Genomic DNA, 20,154 nt, shown 5'->3' on the forward strand with positions numbered 1-20,154 from the left:
AGCCCAGACAGCCCAGGCACCTGTCCCCAGCCATCCAAATCATACTAATTTCCACTTCCAGTATACTCCCTACACTATCACCAAATATTAATTGTCCCAGCTCCCTGATAAAGTAGTTGGGTGGACGACAACAGTGGCAGCCCCATTTGAAGTAGGATTTGTGGTTTCTGGGGCTCCCTACTCATTCCTGCAGGTAGCCAGCTGAGATGGGGGTTTAGTAAGGTCCCAGGAGAGGAGGCACGGCATACTCCAGCTGTGCAGAAAGGAGAAGGAAAAAAACCCTGTATTCCATTGTATCAGGGGTCACACCTGCCCTCTCAGTGTGTCTTCAATAAGTTCCTTCTGGTTCAGGAAGAATTTGGTAGCAATATCAATGTATTCTCCCTCAATCTTCCACCCCACAATCACCTCTCTGAACACCCACCTGGTTCCTTCTGCACAAAATTTTATCCCAGAACTGAGCCACCAAAATGGGCTATTTAACTATGTAGTTGAAAACATTTAGGACCAGACCCTATGATGCCTGCTGGGATGATGAGACTTCTTCAGAATCTGTCTGTTCCTGCAATCCTCAGTACTTTCCATAAAGGTAATTAGACTAGAAAGGATGATGGAAAAGAAAACTCTAGGGCCATGCAAATCTCTACAATAAGATATGCATGTGGGTCATGGGTATGTGTTTGAGAAGAGGTATGATTAGCCCAGCCACATCACCTTGGTTTTGAGATTATGTTTAAGTGTGTCTTCCTGGGAAGATATGCAACATACAGCCTGAATATATAAGAGAATGCATTGTTAATCTCATATCATTTAACACAAATTGTATGAGCATGTAAAAGGTTATCAAGAACGCCTATGTGGTTCATTTGTGTCTCAGTTTCCCCAGCATTGTGGTTGGGGTACTTCTGTTGGATGGCGAGTAAAAGAAAAATCAAGAAATTTTAAGACTTCCTTCCAAGCCCATAAAAATGTCAATACAGGACGTAGAAAGGAGATCAAACTGTGAGGAGGAAGGAGGAAGGAGGAGGAGAGAGAGAGATACACAAAATCAGCTCATGAATCCTTTCCTCATATTGATCTTAAGCTGGCTGAAACTTCACAGTGGGTGGGTATTATTAAACCTATACGTTGTCTGGAAACTCGCCATCCATGTAAGCACAGGACTCACTGCATTGGGAGAGGAGGGTCATATAAAAAGCATATGAGATGGAGGAAGAGACAATTCAGGAGTTTAACATTCCACAGTTGCAGGACCTCTCCTGCTTGTGTTGGAGTTTATTTTCATTTAGTTTCCCAGCCGACTGGGCTAAGCTCCAATAGGTGATGTGGCCACAAAGAATATGGCAGTTTGACCAACAAAGGATTTGACCTGTGAGGGCAACAGCCAGGATTTTTAGGGACTGCCAGTGTTCAACTCATTCTCTGTATTTCTGACCAACAGCCATGCCCACAAGGGCAGCCAAAGAGGAAATGGGCTAACTGGGACTGGAAGAAAGACTTGTGATAATAAATGTAAGGCCATAAATTGTGAGAATTTGAACGGTCTGAGATCTCTCTGAATGCCTGCCCCCACTCATTTGTAGAGTGACCATAATCTCTGATCGCTTGGAATATTTTCCATTTACAACCAGCTGCTCTGGCATAGTTGGCACAGTTATTAACAGCACCTCCTCTCACCTTCAGACACGTCCAACAAATTATCTAGGCACCCATTCATTTGGCAAATCAGAAATCTGAGGTCTAAAGAAAGAAGGGGAATTAGTGGCAATGGGTATAGCTTTGAAATAGGTCATAGGTTGTTTTGCTGTGGCCAACAAGAAAAAAAGCAAAACAAACAAACAAACACAAGCCAATCTTCACACATGACATTACCTATTTCTCTATTTAACTCTTTGACAAAATTATAAACTCTTCAAGGTCAAAATCTGTGTCTTAGCCTTTTAGTATTTTAGTATTTCTCAATGCCAAGCACATACCAGGCACTGAATAAATATTTGTTTGACCATTACACTTATTAACATACTTTCATGTACATTATACCATTTGATTCTCTGTTGGCACCATAGGATGGATAATACTGAATAAAGATGAGAAAACTGAAAATCTAGGATCTAAAATGCTAAGGAAGTTAAGAGCAAAACCACTAAAACCCAGGTCTTCAACGCTTCTTTCCATTACATTATACCCAGTGTTAGAAGGAGTCTAAATGTAGAGAGAATGTTTGCTTAGAGGGATGGAGCCCGGAAGAGCCAAGGAAAATGTGGTAGGCAGAGAAACATCTCTGTGGGCTCAGAGATTTGACTACTGGACCAACAAAATTGTTTTTCGGGGCCCTGTATTTCTTCCAACATGGCTGCTCCTTTGAAAAAGGAAGCACATCATGTGCCGGCAGCGACATGGAAAGGGGAGGTTTGGACATAGCCCAGGACACTACAAGGGCAGAGATTCAAAGTGAATGGGTGAAAGCTGAACTGAATGGACCTACAGTGCAGCAGTTAGCTTGGGTCAAGCTACCAAGGGTTTTCCCCTCACAGGGACTTCCATAAGACATACCCAGGGCCCCATTCAAAAAAGGATCAAACCTGGCATTTTCGTGGCTGTTTACTTAAAAAAAATTAAAGCTTAGCATTTTGAAAAATGTATTTCTTGGAGACAAATATATTTTGGCCCAACCCACATCCCACTAGAACTTACCACACAAAGTTTCCAGTTCCATCCCCAGGCCACAGCACCACTGTACCATGAAGGGTGATACTTTATTTATTTAATTTCTTTTTTTTTTAATTCTCCCATTCTAGCTCTTTTAGCAATCAGTTGGTTTGTATTCTTTTGTCTTGACATTGTTCCCTTTCCTTGCACCCATTAAGTCAGTGCACTGTTTGGTTATTTCCATGAAAACTTTTTTTTTTCACTAATGAAATAAACTTGCCTGACTTGGAGCTATAAATGCCCCCAGGGATCATCGGGAGTCTCCTTGACTTCTTCCTCACCCAGACGTCATCACCATTCAATCGATCATAGGCCACCCTAGAAAAGATCCACACTCTTGTTCAGGTGGGAGGCAACCAAGGGTAGATTGCGGCTTCCCTCTCCTCTTCCCCACACCTGATCCCCAATCTAGCAATACAGTGTTTACAATTATTGGAAGTAACAAGAAAAGAATCCTAGTAAAATCTCACATCATGACTCAAATTCCAATTTTCAACAACTGGTAGTAAGCATCTTTCATCTTCATGAAGGCAAGAACAGAGTCTCTGTGGTATTCCTCCTGGGCAGTAGAGAGCACTGTAGGCACACACTGGAAGTAGGCCTTTTGTGCCTCAGGAATCTGATCACAGTTAATAGGAATATACTGTGTGGTTGCTGTCTCCACAAATGCATCTTTCACGTCAAGTGGCCCTATGGTTCATCTTGCTGCCATGATTCCAGGAAAGCAATAACAATAACAATAAAAGCTGATTGTTCTTTCTTCTATTTTCTTCTTTCAAAAGCAGTCTATTTTGGTGGTGAGGGAATTTGGTAACACACAGACTTTCATTCAAATCCTGAGGTGGGGGGAGCCTGGGTGGTTCAGTCGTTAAGCGTCTGCCTTCTGCTCAGGGCCTGATCCCGGGGTTCTGGGATCAAGCCCTGTATCGGGGACTCCCTGCTCAGCGGGAAGCCTGCTTCTCCGTCTCCCACTCCCCCTGCTGGTGTTCCCTCTCTCGCTGTGTCTCTTTCTGTCCAATAAATAATTATAAAAAAAAAAATCCTGAGTTTGCTACTTTCTGGTTGTGTGACCTTATGTCTGAACTTCTCTCTTTCCTCATCTGGAAAGTGGAAATGGCAATACTTATGAACTGGATTGTTGTGAAGATCAAGTGAGATCATGCGAATGGGTGCCTTCCACATATAAACATCGGTCCGTGGTTTGGATATTGTAACAACTGTTGCTGTTACAGTGGTTTTACAATGTAATCAGGTGTGTGGATGACCATGCCCAAGCCTAGACTCTTCCATGTTCTCTGAGCCCCAGCCTTCTTGTTACTGTCTCTTATTTAATACTTTGCCCACCAAGTCACACGGGGGTTTCATTAGCACTATCAACATTCCCATGAGTGGTGCGAGAGAAGTGCTGCTGGGGAGAGGTTGCATCTCACCACAGAGGGCAATGATAACTCAGCTGGGCCTCTCAGGATTATTTTGAGAGGGCAGGGGATAATCCAAGCTTGGGATCCTCACTGTCATGACAGGCTCCGAATTCAGGGTCAACACATATAATTATGTGGTGCCTCACTAGGGATAATATGTATGGGTGTGCAGGTTGTGCACTGCATGGTAGCCTATCAAAAACTACAGCTAGAGTATCAAATCTGACTTGCTGCCTGTTTTCATAAATAGGGTTTTATTGGAATACAACCACGTCTACTGATCTACCTGTCTATGGCCACTTTTGTGCGGCAATGTAGAGCTGAGAAGCTGCAACAGAAACCGCGTGGCTCTTGATGCCTAAAATATTTATTATTTGACTCTTTACAGAACGTTTGCAGACTCTTGTGCTTTTAGTCTTTGGACCTACGACCTTGTACATAGTAGAGGCTCATTGGTAGACACTCATGCTGAACAAGTGAACAAATGAATGGAAACTCGAATACCAACTCAAAAAGAGCAAAGCATTAATGATAAAGAAACTGGAATGGAGGAGATTAAAAGGAATAAAAAAAACAACCTTGAAATAAGGAAACTTTGATTCTAGCTCCCATTCTGCCCTTACAATTGTGTGGACCTAGATCAATCGCTGCCTATCTCTGTATCTCAGTTTGCTTGTCTATGAAATGGGAACCCTAAGCCCATTTTATCAGGGCTATATTGTGAAATAAAGTGAAATCACAAAGGTAAAAGCATCCTGCCCAGTTTCTGGCACATAATAGAAGCTAATCAAATGTTAGAAGAAAAAGCAAGGATGAGAAGAAATCCTTTGCTTCTGAATAAAATATCTGCCCTGTCACAGAGAAGTAAACAGAGTAATTCATACATTTAATTGGCAGATGTCACGGAAAAAGCTTCAAGGAGCATTCTACACAAAGACTCCCAGGCTAGTTTGTGTTCAAACAAACCAGACAGCCAGCCCACAGCCTGAGCCAGGAGCCAAATATTTCAGACACGATCAGGGCTGGCTGCTCTAGGCTGAGCTGTTCGCATGCGACTGGAGCCAGGCCACAGGAAGTCCTTGGTGTCAGCTCTCTTGAACCTACTGAGACTGTGTCATTTTCTTGATCTTCTATGTAGATCATTACTCAGATAAGGGACATGGGGAGAAAGGCTGCTGTTATCCCAACTAAACAAGAACATACGTCTGTTGGGGGCTGCCAGAAGTAAAGTCTGCAGACCAACATGCCTTTTGTTTCCACTTTCTTCTGGGGTGGGGCTGGAGGGGGTGGGTATGGGGAGTCTTTCATAATGTTGACCTTGGGGGATGCTTTGCCACACCTCCATCCAGATCCCATTTTATGGTGTGTGGAGTTTTATGGACCAGTTTAACATGGGAGAGGAGACGAGAAGGTTGATGTGTGGACTGAAGTTGAAGAGACATAAATTCAAAGGAAAATTATTCCAGAATTATAAGCCCTGCTTACCAGTGTCCAAGGGTAATAGCCACTGTTCAGTGGCAGGGGCTGAACTTCCAAAGTTATTTCAGGGGTCATCTGTAGGACAAGTACCTTTTCATTTCATTTGGATGGGTAAATATTTTTAAATGGGGCCTCCTAAATTTGTTGGGATCCAGCCAAAAGTCCCTAAATTGTGGAAGCCTTGAATACCCAACTACTCTTTTCCCAGGACAGTTCATTCAGGAAGTCTAAAATCTGACAGAAAATGATTTATACTTTATCTGCACAAAATACAACCAGACCAACTGTTTGGTTTGAACTTGAGACCTGAGGAAATTTCTAAAAACCTTTTGATTATGAGGTATTGGCTAGGATATAACAAAGCCAAATTCCAAAGTTCCCACAGGATATGAAGCAGAAAAAAAAGGATGTTTCCATGAAGACCTAAAACCCTGGTCTTACACATTTCTCTGTTTGTAACAATAGCTAGGAACCCATGTGGATGTTTTTGCCCAGAACTCAGAAAGAACAGAAAACAAAAGGGCTGACTGAGGCAGAACTGATCCAGCCACTGGCATACACAGCAGTTCTTTCTTGGTCATGTTTCTAAAAACCTGGGAAGAGAAATGCCTAAAATCTTCTAGGATTGCAATGAGGAACTGGAGAGTCAGTCTGAAGTCTCCCAAGCATCATCCCAACACAGCCCCTTCCCAGAATACCTGTTGCTTGTCACTGTGTACCGCTGGCTTTTCCAAGGTCCTTTCTTGTAGGCATCCGATTTCCACTGATTTTTCAACAACAGTCCCACCAGTTTCTCCAAACATAACATCCCTCAAATTCCCTGTGCAAAAAGCATCATCATCAGTACTCTCAAAAGCTATGAGAAGCCCTGTCCCTTCACGTCTGTTGGCTGCTGTTTGACAATGTCTGGCAGCCCTCATTCAAAATGAATAGTGGAGCTGCTGAAAATCTAGACAGTAAGAAGACTCTTGTGGGTGTTACTAGAGCCTCAAGCCTGACTTGGAAAGCTCTCTGGAAAGGCCCTTTCTTTCCCAAATTCTTGGTTTTAGGTTTTTGTTCAAGAGATGTGAAGAATATTTTGTCATTATCAGAGGTGTTGGCTTATGTAGATACAAAGTAATATATACATTTTTTCAAACAGCATTTATCTCCATGCATTCATGAATTTTTCAGCCAAACCCAAGTGAAATGCTCTTCTGTTTGCCAGTGTTTAAGTTACAAGTTGGAAAACATCCAAAGAGCTTGAAATTCAAGCTAATGAGACAGATGAGAGGACAGGACAGGTATGTAACCATTGGCAGGCATCCAAACTAGGATATTCTTCTCCATATGAGGTGTTGAGATCCATTAATAAACTGCAGAAGGAATTGTTGGACTCCACAAGATTAGGGTAGAAGCTCATTAAGTCAGTGTAAGTCATTGATAATATCCTAGATTTTAGGTTCTGTGGTTAATTCATAGCTGTTCTTTATTTTAGAGATAAAAACACAGCGTAAAAGAGGCAATCCATAGACCAACAATAATGGTATAACATGAAACAATGGTTGTTATGAACCTAACTTGTATTGACTGTATTTTCTTATTTACTGTATTCTTGATGCTCTGGCATTTAAAGTCTTAATCCTGGAGATACTGCTCCTCTCAGGGCTAGCTAATTTCTAGACAGAGCAAATGACTCCCCTATGAACATGCCTTTGATGGACAAACCAACCAATCCAGATTCCACATCCCCAACTCTCACACACCAACCCAATATGCCTCCCCCCTAAATTACCTGAGGGCCAGGTACTGGACAATTAGGGACCAGCCCTATAATCCAGAGCCTGCCAAAAATATTTAAAGTATCCAGTCCCAAACTAACTCAGCATACCTACCCTGCCTTGTCCATTCCTTCACACAGACTTTTTTTTAAGATTTATTTATTTATTTAAGAGAGAGAGTGAGCACACGCACGTGTGCATGAGCAGGGGGAGGGGCAGATGTAGAGGCAGAATCTCAAGCAGAATCCCTGCTGAGAATGAAGCCTGATGTGGGGCTCAATCCCAGAACTCTGAGATCATGACCTGAGCCAAAATCAAGAGTTGGACACCTAACTGACTGCACCACCTAGGTGCCCTCCCCCCTACCCAGAATTTCAATAAAGGATCTGGACCATATCCTTTCCTTTCCCCCTTGTCTCCTGGCCAATCTGGGTGCCTCCCCATGTGGCCCTGCATAGCATCCTTTGTCTCCTGTTTCTAAGGATCTTCAAGTATAAACTTTTTCCTTCATGAAAATCATTCCATGTCTGCATATCTTTCCATACTTGATTAAAACACATTCTGGGTATATTTTTAGAACACAATTTTATGTAGTGGAAACACAATTAAATAAAAAACCAAGAGTAGAATGAGTTAAGAGGGGAAGTCCATTGGGTACCCAGCGCAATAAAGGCCAGGTAGTAAGTTGCAAGAAGGCATCTTTAGTACAAAAGAGAAAATGCAGCTAAGCCAAGAGAAGCCATGCTTCTCAAGGTTGCAGTGCCTATGGAGAAGCAGCAAAGAAGGGCCAAAAAGAAAGATGGGTGGAAGAGGATACATTTTCCATCACGAACACTGAAAGGCTTCCCAACCTGAGCCATTGAGTATTGGAAGTGAGAACAATTAAAAGAAGGAGGAGGAGGAGATAAGAGAGGAAGAGAAAAGAGGTGGGTCCATTCGATTCTTCACTCTGAGGCACTTCTCTGGTTTGCGACTCAGCTTCAGCACACAGTAGGTGTGCTTGGAAAGGAAGAACATGGTTGCCTGGGTGATGTCTCTGGGCTTTTTGTCCAACTCTGATGTGGTGACCCAGTTAACTGGAGGTCTACAATGGACTCCACAGGCCCCAGTGAAATTCTTCGTTGATTCTAAAGTCCCCACAAGATTACATCGTCACAGCACACACATGCTCCCTGGATTCTCTAACACTTGAAGGAAGCAAATTTTCCTGCGGTTTGAAAGCTGTGTATGGAATCAATTATTTATCCTTGCATTTTTCTTTCCCCATATTTGTTTCCCCTTCTAGGAATGTAATATAGGAGACTGGCCCAGAGGATTTCTGAATGGTACTCAGGTACTCTTTCTGTTCCTTCTGAACCAGTCACCCACATGGACCTCTGTGGAGTGTTGAATGGGAGGTTCTAAGAAATAATAAAGACTTTCTAAAAAATCAGTCTCCTTAACATAGAATTTTTGGAACAAATTCTCTGCTTCAGAGAAATGTGGTGGTCCAAGTTGAACCCATTATGTAACAATAGAAGGAGACAATGTCGTGCTTTCCTCATGGTCATGGCATGAGGATGAGAGATGGATGATATGCAAATTAATTGTGTGTGTGTGTGTGTGTGTAATTCAATTTCTATTTTGAGCCCACATTCTAATAAAGTGGCAGAAAACCAGTCTCAGCTCAGAAATTCAATCCCCCATCTGCCTTTCACAGAGGTGGTCTAAGTTGCTGGGAGCCTTACACAGGACCAAGGCATTGCTGAGGTGATGGCTGCTGCCCATGCTAGCCCATGGCCCTCCTGCTACTAACCTGCACAGGTTGTCCTCATTCAGAACCACTGCTCTGGTTCTCTCTCTACCGCTTCTGGGTCCCTCTCAGGGGGATTTTTTTGTGGCACACTACATACTGAGAACCTCAAGGAGTCTGTCTAAAGTCCTATCAGCCTAGAGACCTTCTTTGAGGGCTTTCTGCCCTCCAAAAACGTGCTCCAGAAGTGAGACACAGGACCTTCTGCTCTCAAATGCAACACATTTATCTGAAGTCTTTCTTTTTTACTCATATTGCATTTAACCCAAGAAGCCTAGCACAGATTTCCTGTTACTCCTGGAATGGCCAGGGTCCATGTGTTTGATACATCCTCCCTTATTTTCCTCCTCCCCATCCTGAGGGCTGTAGTAAGTCTAAGGAATAAAGTGTGGCTCTAGTCCTCAGATACTCTTTAAAATCTACTTTTACATTCATTTCCCCCAGTATCAAGGTTTTGGGAATTCAAAAACCAGGGAAGAAAAGGTGTGTGAAACTCATGTGTTGAACAGGTGGAGAAATAGTTGGTGAGAAAAAGATCAAGGGGTAATGATAAATAATGATGTAAAACTCACTGGGTAATGTTAGAAAACATAATACCACTAGCAAAAGTTCTGCTACCTTCAGAAACTGAGAATGGGCATACAGAAAGCCATCTTAGAACATGTCTTGTTCTCATTTCTTTTTTTCTTTTTTTTTTATTTTAATAATATTTTGTTATTATGTTAGTCACCATACAGTAGTACATCCCTGGTTTTTGATGTAAAGTTCAACAATTCATTGTTCTCATTTTCTGAGAGGTCAAAAAAGTTTTCTTGACACTCAGAGAAAACTAGAATGAAGGCACTGAGGTTAAGCTCTAGATTATTTTTTATGCCAATGTTAGACGTATCATTACTTAACCCAAGCAAGTGCTGCAAAATGGGTTCTAAAAACCAGCTTCCTTCACATCACCAGATTCTTTCTCTTTCAGACTCTTTGAGTCTCTTCCATAGACAGACAGACAGACTGACTAACAGAGAGACACACGCACACACACATCACCATCATCATCATCACCATCTTCATCAACAGTACTCTAGGTGGCTAAGTAAACCACCAGGGTGATTTGACAGCCTGTTTTCCAGCCAGTTGACCATACAGCACACATCCCCTACTTGGTAGTAAAGCCATATTTTCCACTTATTACACAACTGTTGAAACACTTTAAAAGTGAGAATCACGGAAAAGATTGGCACATTGGCTAGGGCATTAAATGAGATGACCTCTGAGGTTGCTTGCCTACTCTTTTCATCATTCATAAGAGAGAAAATGTCATTTCAGGAGACTATACTGTAGGCAGCTCTCTATTCACAGGCATATTAATTTTCCTAGTAGATTTTTCCATCGTGATGAAATGAGCTTAGAGAAGGCTTTGCATCCCTTGGTAACTTTTCCTATCACCTCCCCAAAAAGTTCTGGGGGGGGGTCTCTCATCTCTTTCTCTCCATTGATTTACCACAAAGGATAATTCCTTAACACCTAACATCATTTGGCTAGAGACACACAAAATTTCTGCTCTAACGTTATGATTTTCTTTTATTTTAGTAATCAGAAATGTGTAAACAGGGGCGCCTGGGTGGCACAGCGGTTAAGCGTCTGCCTTCGGCTCAGGGCGTGATCCCGGAATTCTGGGATCGAGCCCCACATCAGGCTCTTCTGCTGTGAGCCTGCTTCTTCCTCTCCCACTCCCCCTGCTTGTGTTCCCTCTCTCGCTGGCTGTCTCTATCTCTGTAGAATAAATAAATAAAATCTTTAAAAAAAAAAAAGAAAAAAGAAATGTGTAAACAAAAAAATTTTAAATGTACCCAATTCGATCTTCATATATAATTGCTATTATCAGTTGGATGCACACTCTTTCAAAATGCCTATGCTTATATATACATATACACATAACGTGTGTGTGTGTGTTTGTGTATGTGTATGTGTGTGATTATGTATGTATACAAATGGAATTGTGGCAGACAATGCCCTTTGAACCCAACAGCCATGATCATCAAACTTCTACTTTCCAACGACAAGAACCCCAATTTTCAAGACAGAGGGAAAAGGTCTCTTTTTACTGGTTTGAGATTTTTTTGGTTTGTTTTATTCTTTTTTATTAAGGTATAACTCTCATACTGCAAAGTTTACAAATCTTAAGTCCAGTAAATGTTTATAATTGCATGCAGCTGTCTTACCACCACTCAGCTCAAGATATAAATTATGTCCATCACCCCAGGAGGCCTCATCATGCCCCTTCACCCTAAAGAAGATCACGATTCTTCCTGATCTCTATAACAATAATTTCCCCTCTTCTTCAATTTCATATAAATTAAATAATACTGCATATAAGCTTTTGTGTCTGGCTTCTGCTAGCATTTCTGTGAGATTAATGCACGGTTTGTTGCATGACTCAGGAGTTCATTCTTTTTCATCTCTGTGTGGTTTTTTGCTGAATGCATATACCACAACTTATCCATTCTCTTAGTGATGAACACCTGGAATGCTCCCAGTTCTGTGACACCATAAATAAAACTGCTCAGAATATTCCTTGACATATTTTGATGCGCATATGCTCTCATCTCTGTGGTTGTATTCCCAAGAGTGAAATTACTGGGTCATAGAGTATTTGTACGTTTCGTTAGTAGCTATCACATAGGAATGCTCTGAAGTCGCAGAGCCAATTTACATTCCCATCAGCAATATACAAGAGTTCTATTTGCTCTGCACCTTCATCAGCACTTGCTATTGTCAATTTCTAAAATTTTAGCCATTCTGGTGGATATACAGTGGATTTACTGTGGTTGTATTTGCATTTGAATTTTCTTCAGGGATAATGATGTTGAAAACTTTTAATATAAGCTTATTGGCCATTTGGATAGTCTCATTTCTGAGCTGTCTCAAAGTCTTTTGTATGTTCTAATTGATTTCCCTTTTTTAGGTTGAAAGACTGTATCTTCTGGAAACTTTATCAGGTATATGTATAATAAAGATTTTCTCCCAGTCTTTTTTCATACTCTTAATGTCTTTTGAGAGGCAGAAGTTTTTAATTTTAATGAGGTCCAAGCTATCAATCGTTTTTCTTTTTTTATGTCCCATGCTTTTGAGGAATGAGATCCTTGATTGCAAGGCACCGGGCTCTTCTTCCAACCCTGAGGATTAATCATAATACCACTAAGTGGACTATAGAATCCATTCTCCTTTGTATGATACTTATGCAGGCTTCTGTGCAGTGAGGTGTGGCCATGTGCCACAGGTCTCGACTATGTGAAGTAACAGCAAATCTTACAGGAGGTTTCTATGACAGATTATCTTATTAGGCAAAAGTACAGATTCATGAGAAGAAAACCTATTCTCCTGTTCTCTTCAGCTTGGAAAACTGATGTGGAGACAGTTATTTGGAGCAGTTACAATCATACCATGACCATGAAAGAAAAGCCAAGAGAATCATGGCATCACTAACCCAATATTCTGACACCATTGATTATTAAACTAACCGTGTAACAATTCCACCAGACTTCTTGTCATATAAGATCCTAAGATGCCTTTGTTATTTTAGATGTGGTCAGGAGTCTTCTATTTGCAGATTAGAATGTCCTTCCTAAGAAGGGATTCATGGTACACATACTGATTTTCAGCTTGTTTTTTCTCTTATATCACTGTATACTCAGAAACAAAAACAGGCTCTGCTTTTGTTTTTGTTTTTGTTTTTGTTTTGAGAGAGAAAGAGAGAGCATGCTCTCTTGGGGGAGGTGGGTGGGGAGAAGGAGAAGGAGAAAGAGAATCTTAAGCACAACCCTGAGATTCATGACCTGAGCCAAAATCAAGAGTCAGAAGCTTAACCAACTGAGCCACCCAGGTGCCCCACCCTCAGGTACATCGTACCTTCCAAAGTACATAGTACACTCAGATTTACTTCTAGCTATTCAGGGTCACAGAAATTCTGTTACAAGTGTACTATACATTATTTATCCTGTTTCCTGTTTCTGAATATTTAGATTGCTACCATATTATTATTATAAACAATGCTGCAGGGGTGCCCGGATGGTTCAGTTGGTTAAGCATCCAACTCTTGATTTTGGCTCAGGTCATGATCTCAGGGTCATGAGATCAAGCCCTTCCATGCTCAGCAGGGAGCCTGCTGGAGATTCTCTCCTTCTGCCCCTCTCCCTGCTCTCTCTCTCTCTCTCAAAATGAATAAATCTTTATAAAAAAACAATGCTGCAATAACTTGTATGGACATGTTTGCATATGGAGTTTGGTTTGATAGGATTCATTCTTAGAAATGGAACTGCTGGGTCTGTACATTTAAATTTGGATATACATCGACTTCTAAAAATGTCATTACAATTCAGATTTCCTCCAGTTATAGAACAGAAAACCTACTTTCCTCACACAGATAAGGTTAGAATGTTCCTAATTTTTAAAGCTGTTTTAAACCAATTTTATGGACAGAAAATTGCATTTCATTGTGTAAATATGTATTTTTAAATTGCTAATAAATTTGGAAATGTTTTCCTACCTTATGCTTCGATTTCATATAAATTAAATAATACTGCATATAAGCTTTTGCCCTCTTCCCTATTATGCTGTTTGTCTTTGGTATTGCATCATTTCTGAACTGAATATTTACCAACATTAATTATATATATGCTATAATATTTTCTTCTTTCAACTGTTCTTTTGGAGATTTTTATTAGACAGAAGTTCTACAATTTTATGTACAAACTACACTGTTGATTATGCTTCTCCTCTTGGTGGTATCCTTAGAAAAGCTTCCTCTATGACAAGATTGTTTTTGAAAAGATTTTTTTTTTAATTTTTAAGTAATCTCTACACCAACGTGGGGCTCAAATTCACAACCCCGAGATCAAGAGGTGCAAGCTCTACTAAGTCAGCCAGGCACCCCTCTATGTTTTGATCTTTTTTTTAAAAGATTTTATTTATTTGACAGAGATAGAGACAGCCAGCAAGAGAGGGAACACAAGCAGGGGGAGTGGGAGAGGAAGAAGCAGGCTCCCAGTGGAAGAGCCTGACGCAGGGCTCGATCCCACAACGCTGGGATCACGCCCTGAGCCGAAGGCAGACGCTTAACCGCTGTGCCACCCAGGAGCCCCTATGTTTTGATCTTTTATTCGACATTTAACAAATATCTATTGAGTATTTAATGTGTGCCAGACACTGAAAACAGTGAAAAATAACACAAAACATCTCAACTCTCCTGGAGCTTTCATTCTACTGGGAAGTCACACAAGCCCTTAAAGAGATAACTAGCAATGGAAAGAGGAGTTTATGTGTAGGTACCTTGGCAAGGAAGCTCAGGAAATGCCCGTCAGAGAAACTGATATTTGAAGAGAACTAAACAGTGAGAAGAGTCAGACTTGTAATGACATGAGAGAAGAAGGGCCAGAGAGAGGTCGCAGCCCGCGCTCAGGCCTTGAATCAGAAGTGTATCACAGCAGTCCATGCCTGCGCACAGGAGTAAGTTCCAAGACCCCCAGCAGATGCCTGAAACCACAGAGAGTACTGAACCCAAAATACACTATGTTTTACCCTATACATACATACCTAAGATAAGGTTTAATTTCTAAATGAGGCACAGTAAGAGATTCACAATAACAATTATAAAATGGAACAATTATAATATACTGTAATAAAAGTTATGTGAAAGTGGTATCTCTTTTAAAACATCTTATTGTGCTGTACTAACCTTTTTCCTTGTGATGATATGAGATGATAAAATGCCTATGTGATGAGACAAAATGAGCTAAATGACGTAGGCGTGATGCCCTCTGACTATGTGGGTCATCTGTTTCTGGACTGTGGTGGACCATGGGTTCACCAAAACTGTGGGTAAGGAGGGGGCTACTGTACACATGCTCAAGAGGCAGAAAAAGGGCCCCGGTGTCAGGAGGGCAGGGAATGAAGCACAGGTTGGTCAACGATGGGATCAGAGAAGCTGGCTGTTGGCCACTCTAGTTTGGATTTCATTGTAATTATGTTGGGAAGTTCAAAGCCAGGTAGTAATGTGAAGTGAATCACTTCAAAACTGGTATGAGGGATTTCCATTGCCAAAAAGAATGAGGTAGATCACAGCAGGCCAGTGATTCCAATGCAGTAGGGGAAAAAAATGATAAACTAAATTTTTAGGGTATAGAGATGTGGAAAAAATAATGACTACATGGCTAAATAAACTTTGATTAAAAAAAAAATTACTACAGGCGCCTGGGTAGCTCAGTCCATTAAGCGTCTGCCTTCAGCTCAGGTCATGATCCCAGGGTCCTGGGATGGAGTCCCATGTTGGGCTCCCTGCTCAGCAGGGGAGTCTGCTTCTCCCTTTCCCTCTGCTGTTCCTCCTGCTCTCTCTCTCTGTCAAATAAATAAATAAAAATCTCAAAAAAATAAATTAATTTTAAAAAGACACTCCAATGGTCAGTTAAGTCTACACAGCAGTTCTCTACATCACTATTCATCTGGGAACTGCAAATAGTGTTTGTTATGACAATTATTAACATGTTAGAGGAGAGAAGAACATTGAAGTAATAAACTCATGGAATATGGTAAAAAAATTAGTAAGAAGTCATATGCATGCAAAATAATAAATATAAATGTAATCATAACTTTTGATACAAAGGTAGTTTTTCTACCTGTAGTACATACATCACTTTTTGGCCTCAAATAATCATATGAAAAAAAAAACTCAATGTATTTGGTGTCAAATGCCATATTTAAAAACAAACCACAGAAATATTTGGAAAGTAGATAATTTCTTATTTGAAGAAGGCAGAACAAAAGATCACACTGAGGCATCTTTTTGTTAAAAAGAATACCATCTAATGTACTTGAGAGCAGAGTTCAAAGGGTAAACAGGCCAGTCTGTGGAGATGGGTGCCAGTGACCAAGTAGTGACAATTTGAGCATTAAAAATGATTAGTTATTTGGAACCAGTGTCATCTTTCAAGAAGGGTTGTATGTCTACAATGGTGTCCCAAAGTGAAAACTGACATAAACTATCCTAGAAAAAAGTCATGTTCACTAGGGTGACTCAATTTACTGGTATGTGATTTCCTACAAAAAAGAGGGAGAAGTAAATAATTCAACTGGTTAAAAAGCACAAGTGAAATAGCTCAATTTGTTTCATTGATACAGCACCATTTCCTAACCTCCTTGACTAATTTAAGTAATAATGATAGGTATTTCTCTTATTATCTGCCTATACTACGAAAATTATTTTAGAATTATTTAGAAAAATATTTTAGTGATTTAATGGCTGAAGCAGTTGGGCTGAATCCAGAAGAAAACTAATTCTTAGATGGGCATTGGAGTGTAGGTTTAAATCTCAGGCAAGATTATGACATGTTCTTCACTCAGTGTCACCAGGGACATTGAGGGATGTTCTGGGCTTGTTTCTACATTTGTTACTTGTATCTCATGAGTAGGGAGAAATGCAACCAGAATAGACTAGGGTTGGGGAGGGAATGGCAAAGCTCTCTCAGATCTGGGAGGATCCTCACTCAGTACAAGGTGTCTCATCAGCCAATGGACATCTCATGGGGCATGTTAGGAAACCCGTGGAGCCTGTAGTTTGAACTGGGGATAAGATGTATTGTCTCCTGTTTTGTATCAAAAGCTCCAAATAAATGTTTCTTATCTTTTGATGTCCTATACCAATAGGATTACTATATCCTTTATCCATATTTTTTGGTGTTTTTCTATCAGTCATATCAAAGTCTTGGGGCAAAAACATAGAGTCTCACATATTTTGTCACTGTGAATGATTTATATTAAAACTGGCTACTACTGGGGATAAGGTGTATATATAAACATATAAATGATTATTTATCATATAAATATATATGATAATTTAGTATACAGCTGGATTCCATATGTGTATGTGTACATACACAGACTGCAGATAAATATATACATGATAACTTAGTATGCCAGTGATTCCATATATTTTAGTCTATGGCAAGACTGGTTAACTGTAATCCAACCAATTCCTAGATTCCTGGGGTTCATAAGAAAAGGATCATTCAGCTGAAATCCTGAAGATACTTGGTAGTCTTCAGGGGGTTGGGAGCTCAGTGAATATTTGACAAAGAAAGAGAAGAATTTCTCAAATACATGGGAAAGTTGAAGAAAGAAGAGGTGATGAGTTGCACCAGCAAACTTCAACGGAGGCCCGCAGATGGCAACAGAATCATCCTATCTCCCACTGCTGGTGATTAAATCTCCACTGAAGAAACAGAATTCAGTAAGAGGCATGTAGATGAAAGGCAAGACTCTTAGCTCCTGTCACAATTAACTGAGTTTTGGCACTCAGGTGTGGAAGGAAGCTTCTCTAATGCCTGAAAAACTGACGAAACTAGAAAAAATTCTAAATAATATATCTTAAGATACAAAGTTTTTGGAAACCTCTGGATACATGTTTATTTGTAAATAACCACAGAACAGAAATAACTTCCTTCCCTGATTGACTATCCTAAATTAATTATTTTTCTAAAGCAACTTCAAAGCAGCTTAGGCATGTCCCAATTTTATGTACATTTGCCTGGGAGTCATCTCCAAATCTGTGCCCCACAGTCCTCAAGCCCAACATGCACTAACCAGCCTCTCTCCTCTCCTCCCTACCTTGAAGTATCTCACAATCTAGAAGGGGATGTTTTATGACATGACCAAAGAAAAGCTCCATTCCATGCAATTCCAAGAAGTTCACCTTGAATCATCTACCATCCATACTGCTACCAGAATTTCTGACAAAGAAATGGAGTACTGTATGGTGACTAACATAATATAATAAAAAAATATTATATTAAAAAAAAGAAATGGAGATGCACAAATGAATAATATAAGGGGCATGCTAGGTGCGCATTAATTCCTTTATACTTCTAAGTATGAATGAGGAAGCATCTATAACCATTCCCTTCCTCACTCCTCTGTTAACTTGGAGAAATCACTGGAGGAAATGGATGAAAAACCTCAAAAGCTATGGGATACATTTTTCCAAGAAGAATGGCAAAAGAACAAAAAAGGAAGTACAATTCCTGAAGAACTCCATCTGATGCTTTCATGTTACTATTAAAGGCAATTATGTCCTAAAAATTTGAAAAGATTTTTGATAATATCTATAATTCCAAACTGTCTGAAGAATAAATTATTAATCTTATTCTTGTGACTTAAACTTTATTTTTCTGTATCAAACTGCCTTAGTTCAGTTGCAGGTGAATGGTTGATATGCCGTTATATATTTTGTGTCTGAAAACTTTTATCACTTAATTTTGCTGTTTATCTTTCTTATTTGAGAGGCAATTACTTTGTTTTCAGACCTAAAACTTTTTGAAGGGTGTTGAAAAGCAGGTAGATCCAAAGCATTGTATGTATACTGTTTAGCGTATAAAAGTGCCCTGAACAAGGACATCTTGGAGTGCTAGTTACACAATTTGTAAAACATTCTCTTTTTTTTATTTCTTTTTTTTACGAGAGAGAGAGAGAGAGAGAGAGAGAGCACATGTGGGGGAAGTTGCAGAGGGACAGGAGGAGAGAGAATCCCAAGCAGGCTCCATGTTCAGCGCAGAGCCCGACATGGGGCTCAATCCCATGACCCTGAGGTTATGACCTGAGCCCAAATCAAGAGTCGGACACTTAACTGACCGAGCCTCCCAGATGTCCCTGTAAAATATTCTAAATGAAGGGACCAGAAAGATTATTTACTCTAGGGACTGCAAACTCAAATGGATTCAGGGACAGGCAGGTAATGTAAATGAATGATGTCATGAAGAAAGGATGAATTGTAGCAAACTAGAGAGTGATACAAATCAACCAACCAGCCAACTAAAAATATTATTCCAATTCAATCCAATATGGTAGTTTGGGCCTGTTGGCTGTTGATTTCCAATTCCAAAGCTTAGGAATATATGATCTGAGTTACCTGGGGTTTCACAAAATACAGCTGTGGGGGCCAGAGCCCCCGTCCACATCTCCTGTGGTCTGTTTCAGGTCATGCTTTGTCCTACCACGATGCTGCATGATTGCAGATTGTATACTGTCCCTAGAGAAGAGGAAGAACTTTGAGGACCTGTAATGTGCTAAAGCCCCTTATGTAGGTTATTGCTTTTAATATTCAACATACATTTGAGATTGTTGTTAAGAGCCTTGTTTGTCAGGTGAGAAAAGTGAGGTATAGCACTGTTAAGCAACTTGTCTGATGTTGACCTATAAAGGCGTGGGCAACTTAATTGTACGGGTTTTGAACCCAAGTCCACCTGGCTTTGAAGTTTGTGGTTTTTTATTGCTTCCATGAGATACACCTGACCTCCAGGAAAGGTAAGTAATTTAAGTAGTGCCTCCAAGAAGCGGCCATTATGCAATCATGGTAGATACACAGAAGTGTATCAAGCACGGCTGTCGGCGTAATGAATCCTAGCAGTGACGACGAAGAGGAGAAAAGATGCTTGATGTTGCTGGGGCTGCTTTTCTTTCACATGCTCAATCCTCATCTTTACAGACTTGTTAGCTTCGTTCCACACTGCTGATCGCTCCTGCCTGCAGTGTTCTTGAAACACTTCCTCTATTTGCTTTCTGGACAACCTCTCTTTGTCAATCTCCCACCTCATCCCTCTGAACAGTGGAGTGAGACACAGTTCAGTCCTTTCTCCCCTTCTCCTTGCCACTTGCTATCACCCAGCCACTGGTCTTCATCAAAACCTGTAAGATGCTGACTTTCACATTAATATTTCCAGTCCTGACCCTCTTCCTGAAGTCTGGCTGATAGACCTCCATGACCCATTATCTGAAATCTTTCAGTAACAGATATGCTTTGGAATGTATTTTTTTTCTGATTTTATAAATTTATATGCATATACTGTATACTACAGAATATCCACAGTGAGGTTTGTGGTAGCACCCAATATTCAAATGCACTAATACTGCTGTAGCAAAACGTAACTATTCACACCAAATTAGATGAATAACT

At 40.4% G+C, this 20,154-nt stretch overlaps 1 protein-coding gene across 1 annotated transcript in view; it reads right to left on the minus strand.

Moving 5' to 3' along the window:
* Nucleotides 1-3,000: 3,000 nt before the first annotated feature.
* The window catches only part of PCTP (phosphatidylcholine transfer protein), a 159,383-nt gene continuing 142,229 nt past the window's right edge, over nt 3,001-20,154 (minus strand). Inside the window, exons 3-4 of the mRNA XM_034640837.1 lie at nt 6,308-6,429; nt 3,001-3,027 (exon numbers count right to left, since the gene is read on the minus strand). Coding sequence (XP_034496728.1) covers nt 3,016-3,027; nt 6,308-6,429 — 134 coding nt within the window. The 3' untranslated portion in view covers nt 3,001-3,015. The remainder of the gene's footprint in view (nt 3,028-6,307; nt 6,430-20,154) is intronic.

The sequence above is a fragment of the Ailuropoda melanoleuca genome, chromosome 13 (genome assembly GCF_002007445.2).
Source record: "Ailuropoda melanoleuca isolate Jingjing chromosome 13, ASM200744v2, whole genome shotgun sequence".
In the NCBI taxonomy this organism is placed as follows: domain Eukaryota; kingdom Metazoa; phylum Chordata; class Mammalia; order Carnivora; family Ursidae; genus Ailuropoda; species Ailuropoda melanoleuca.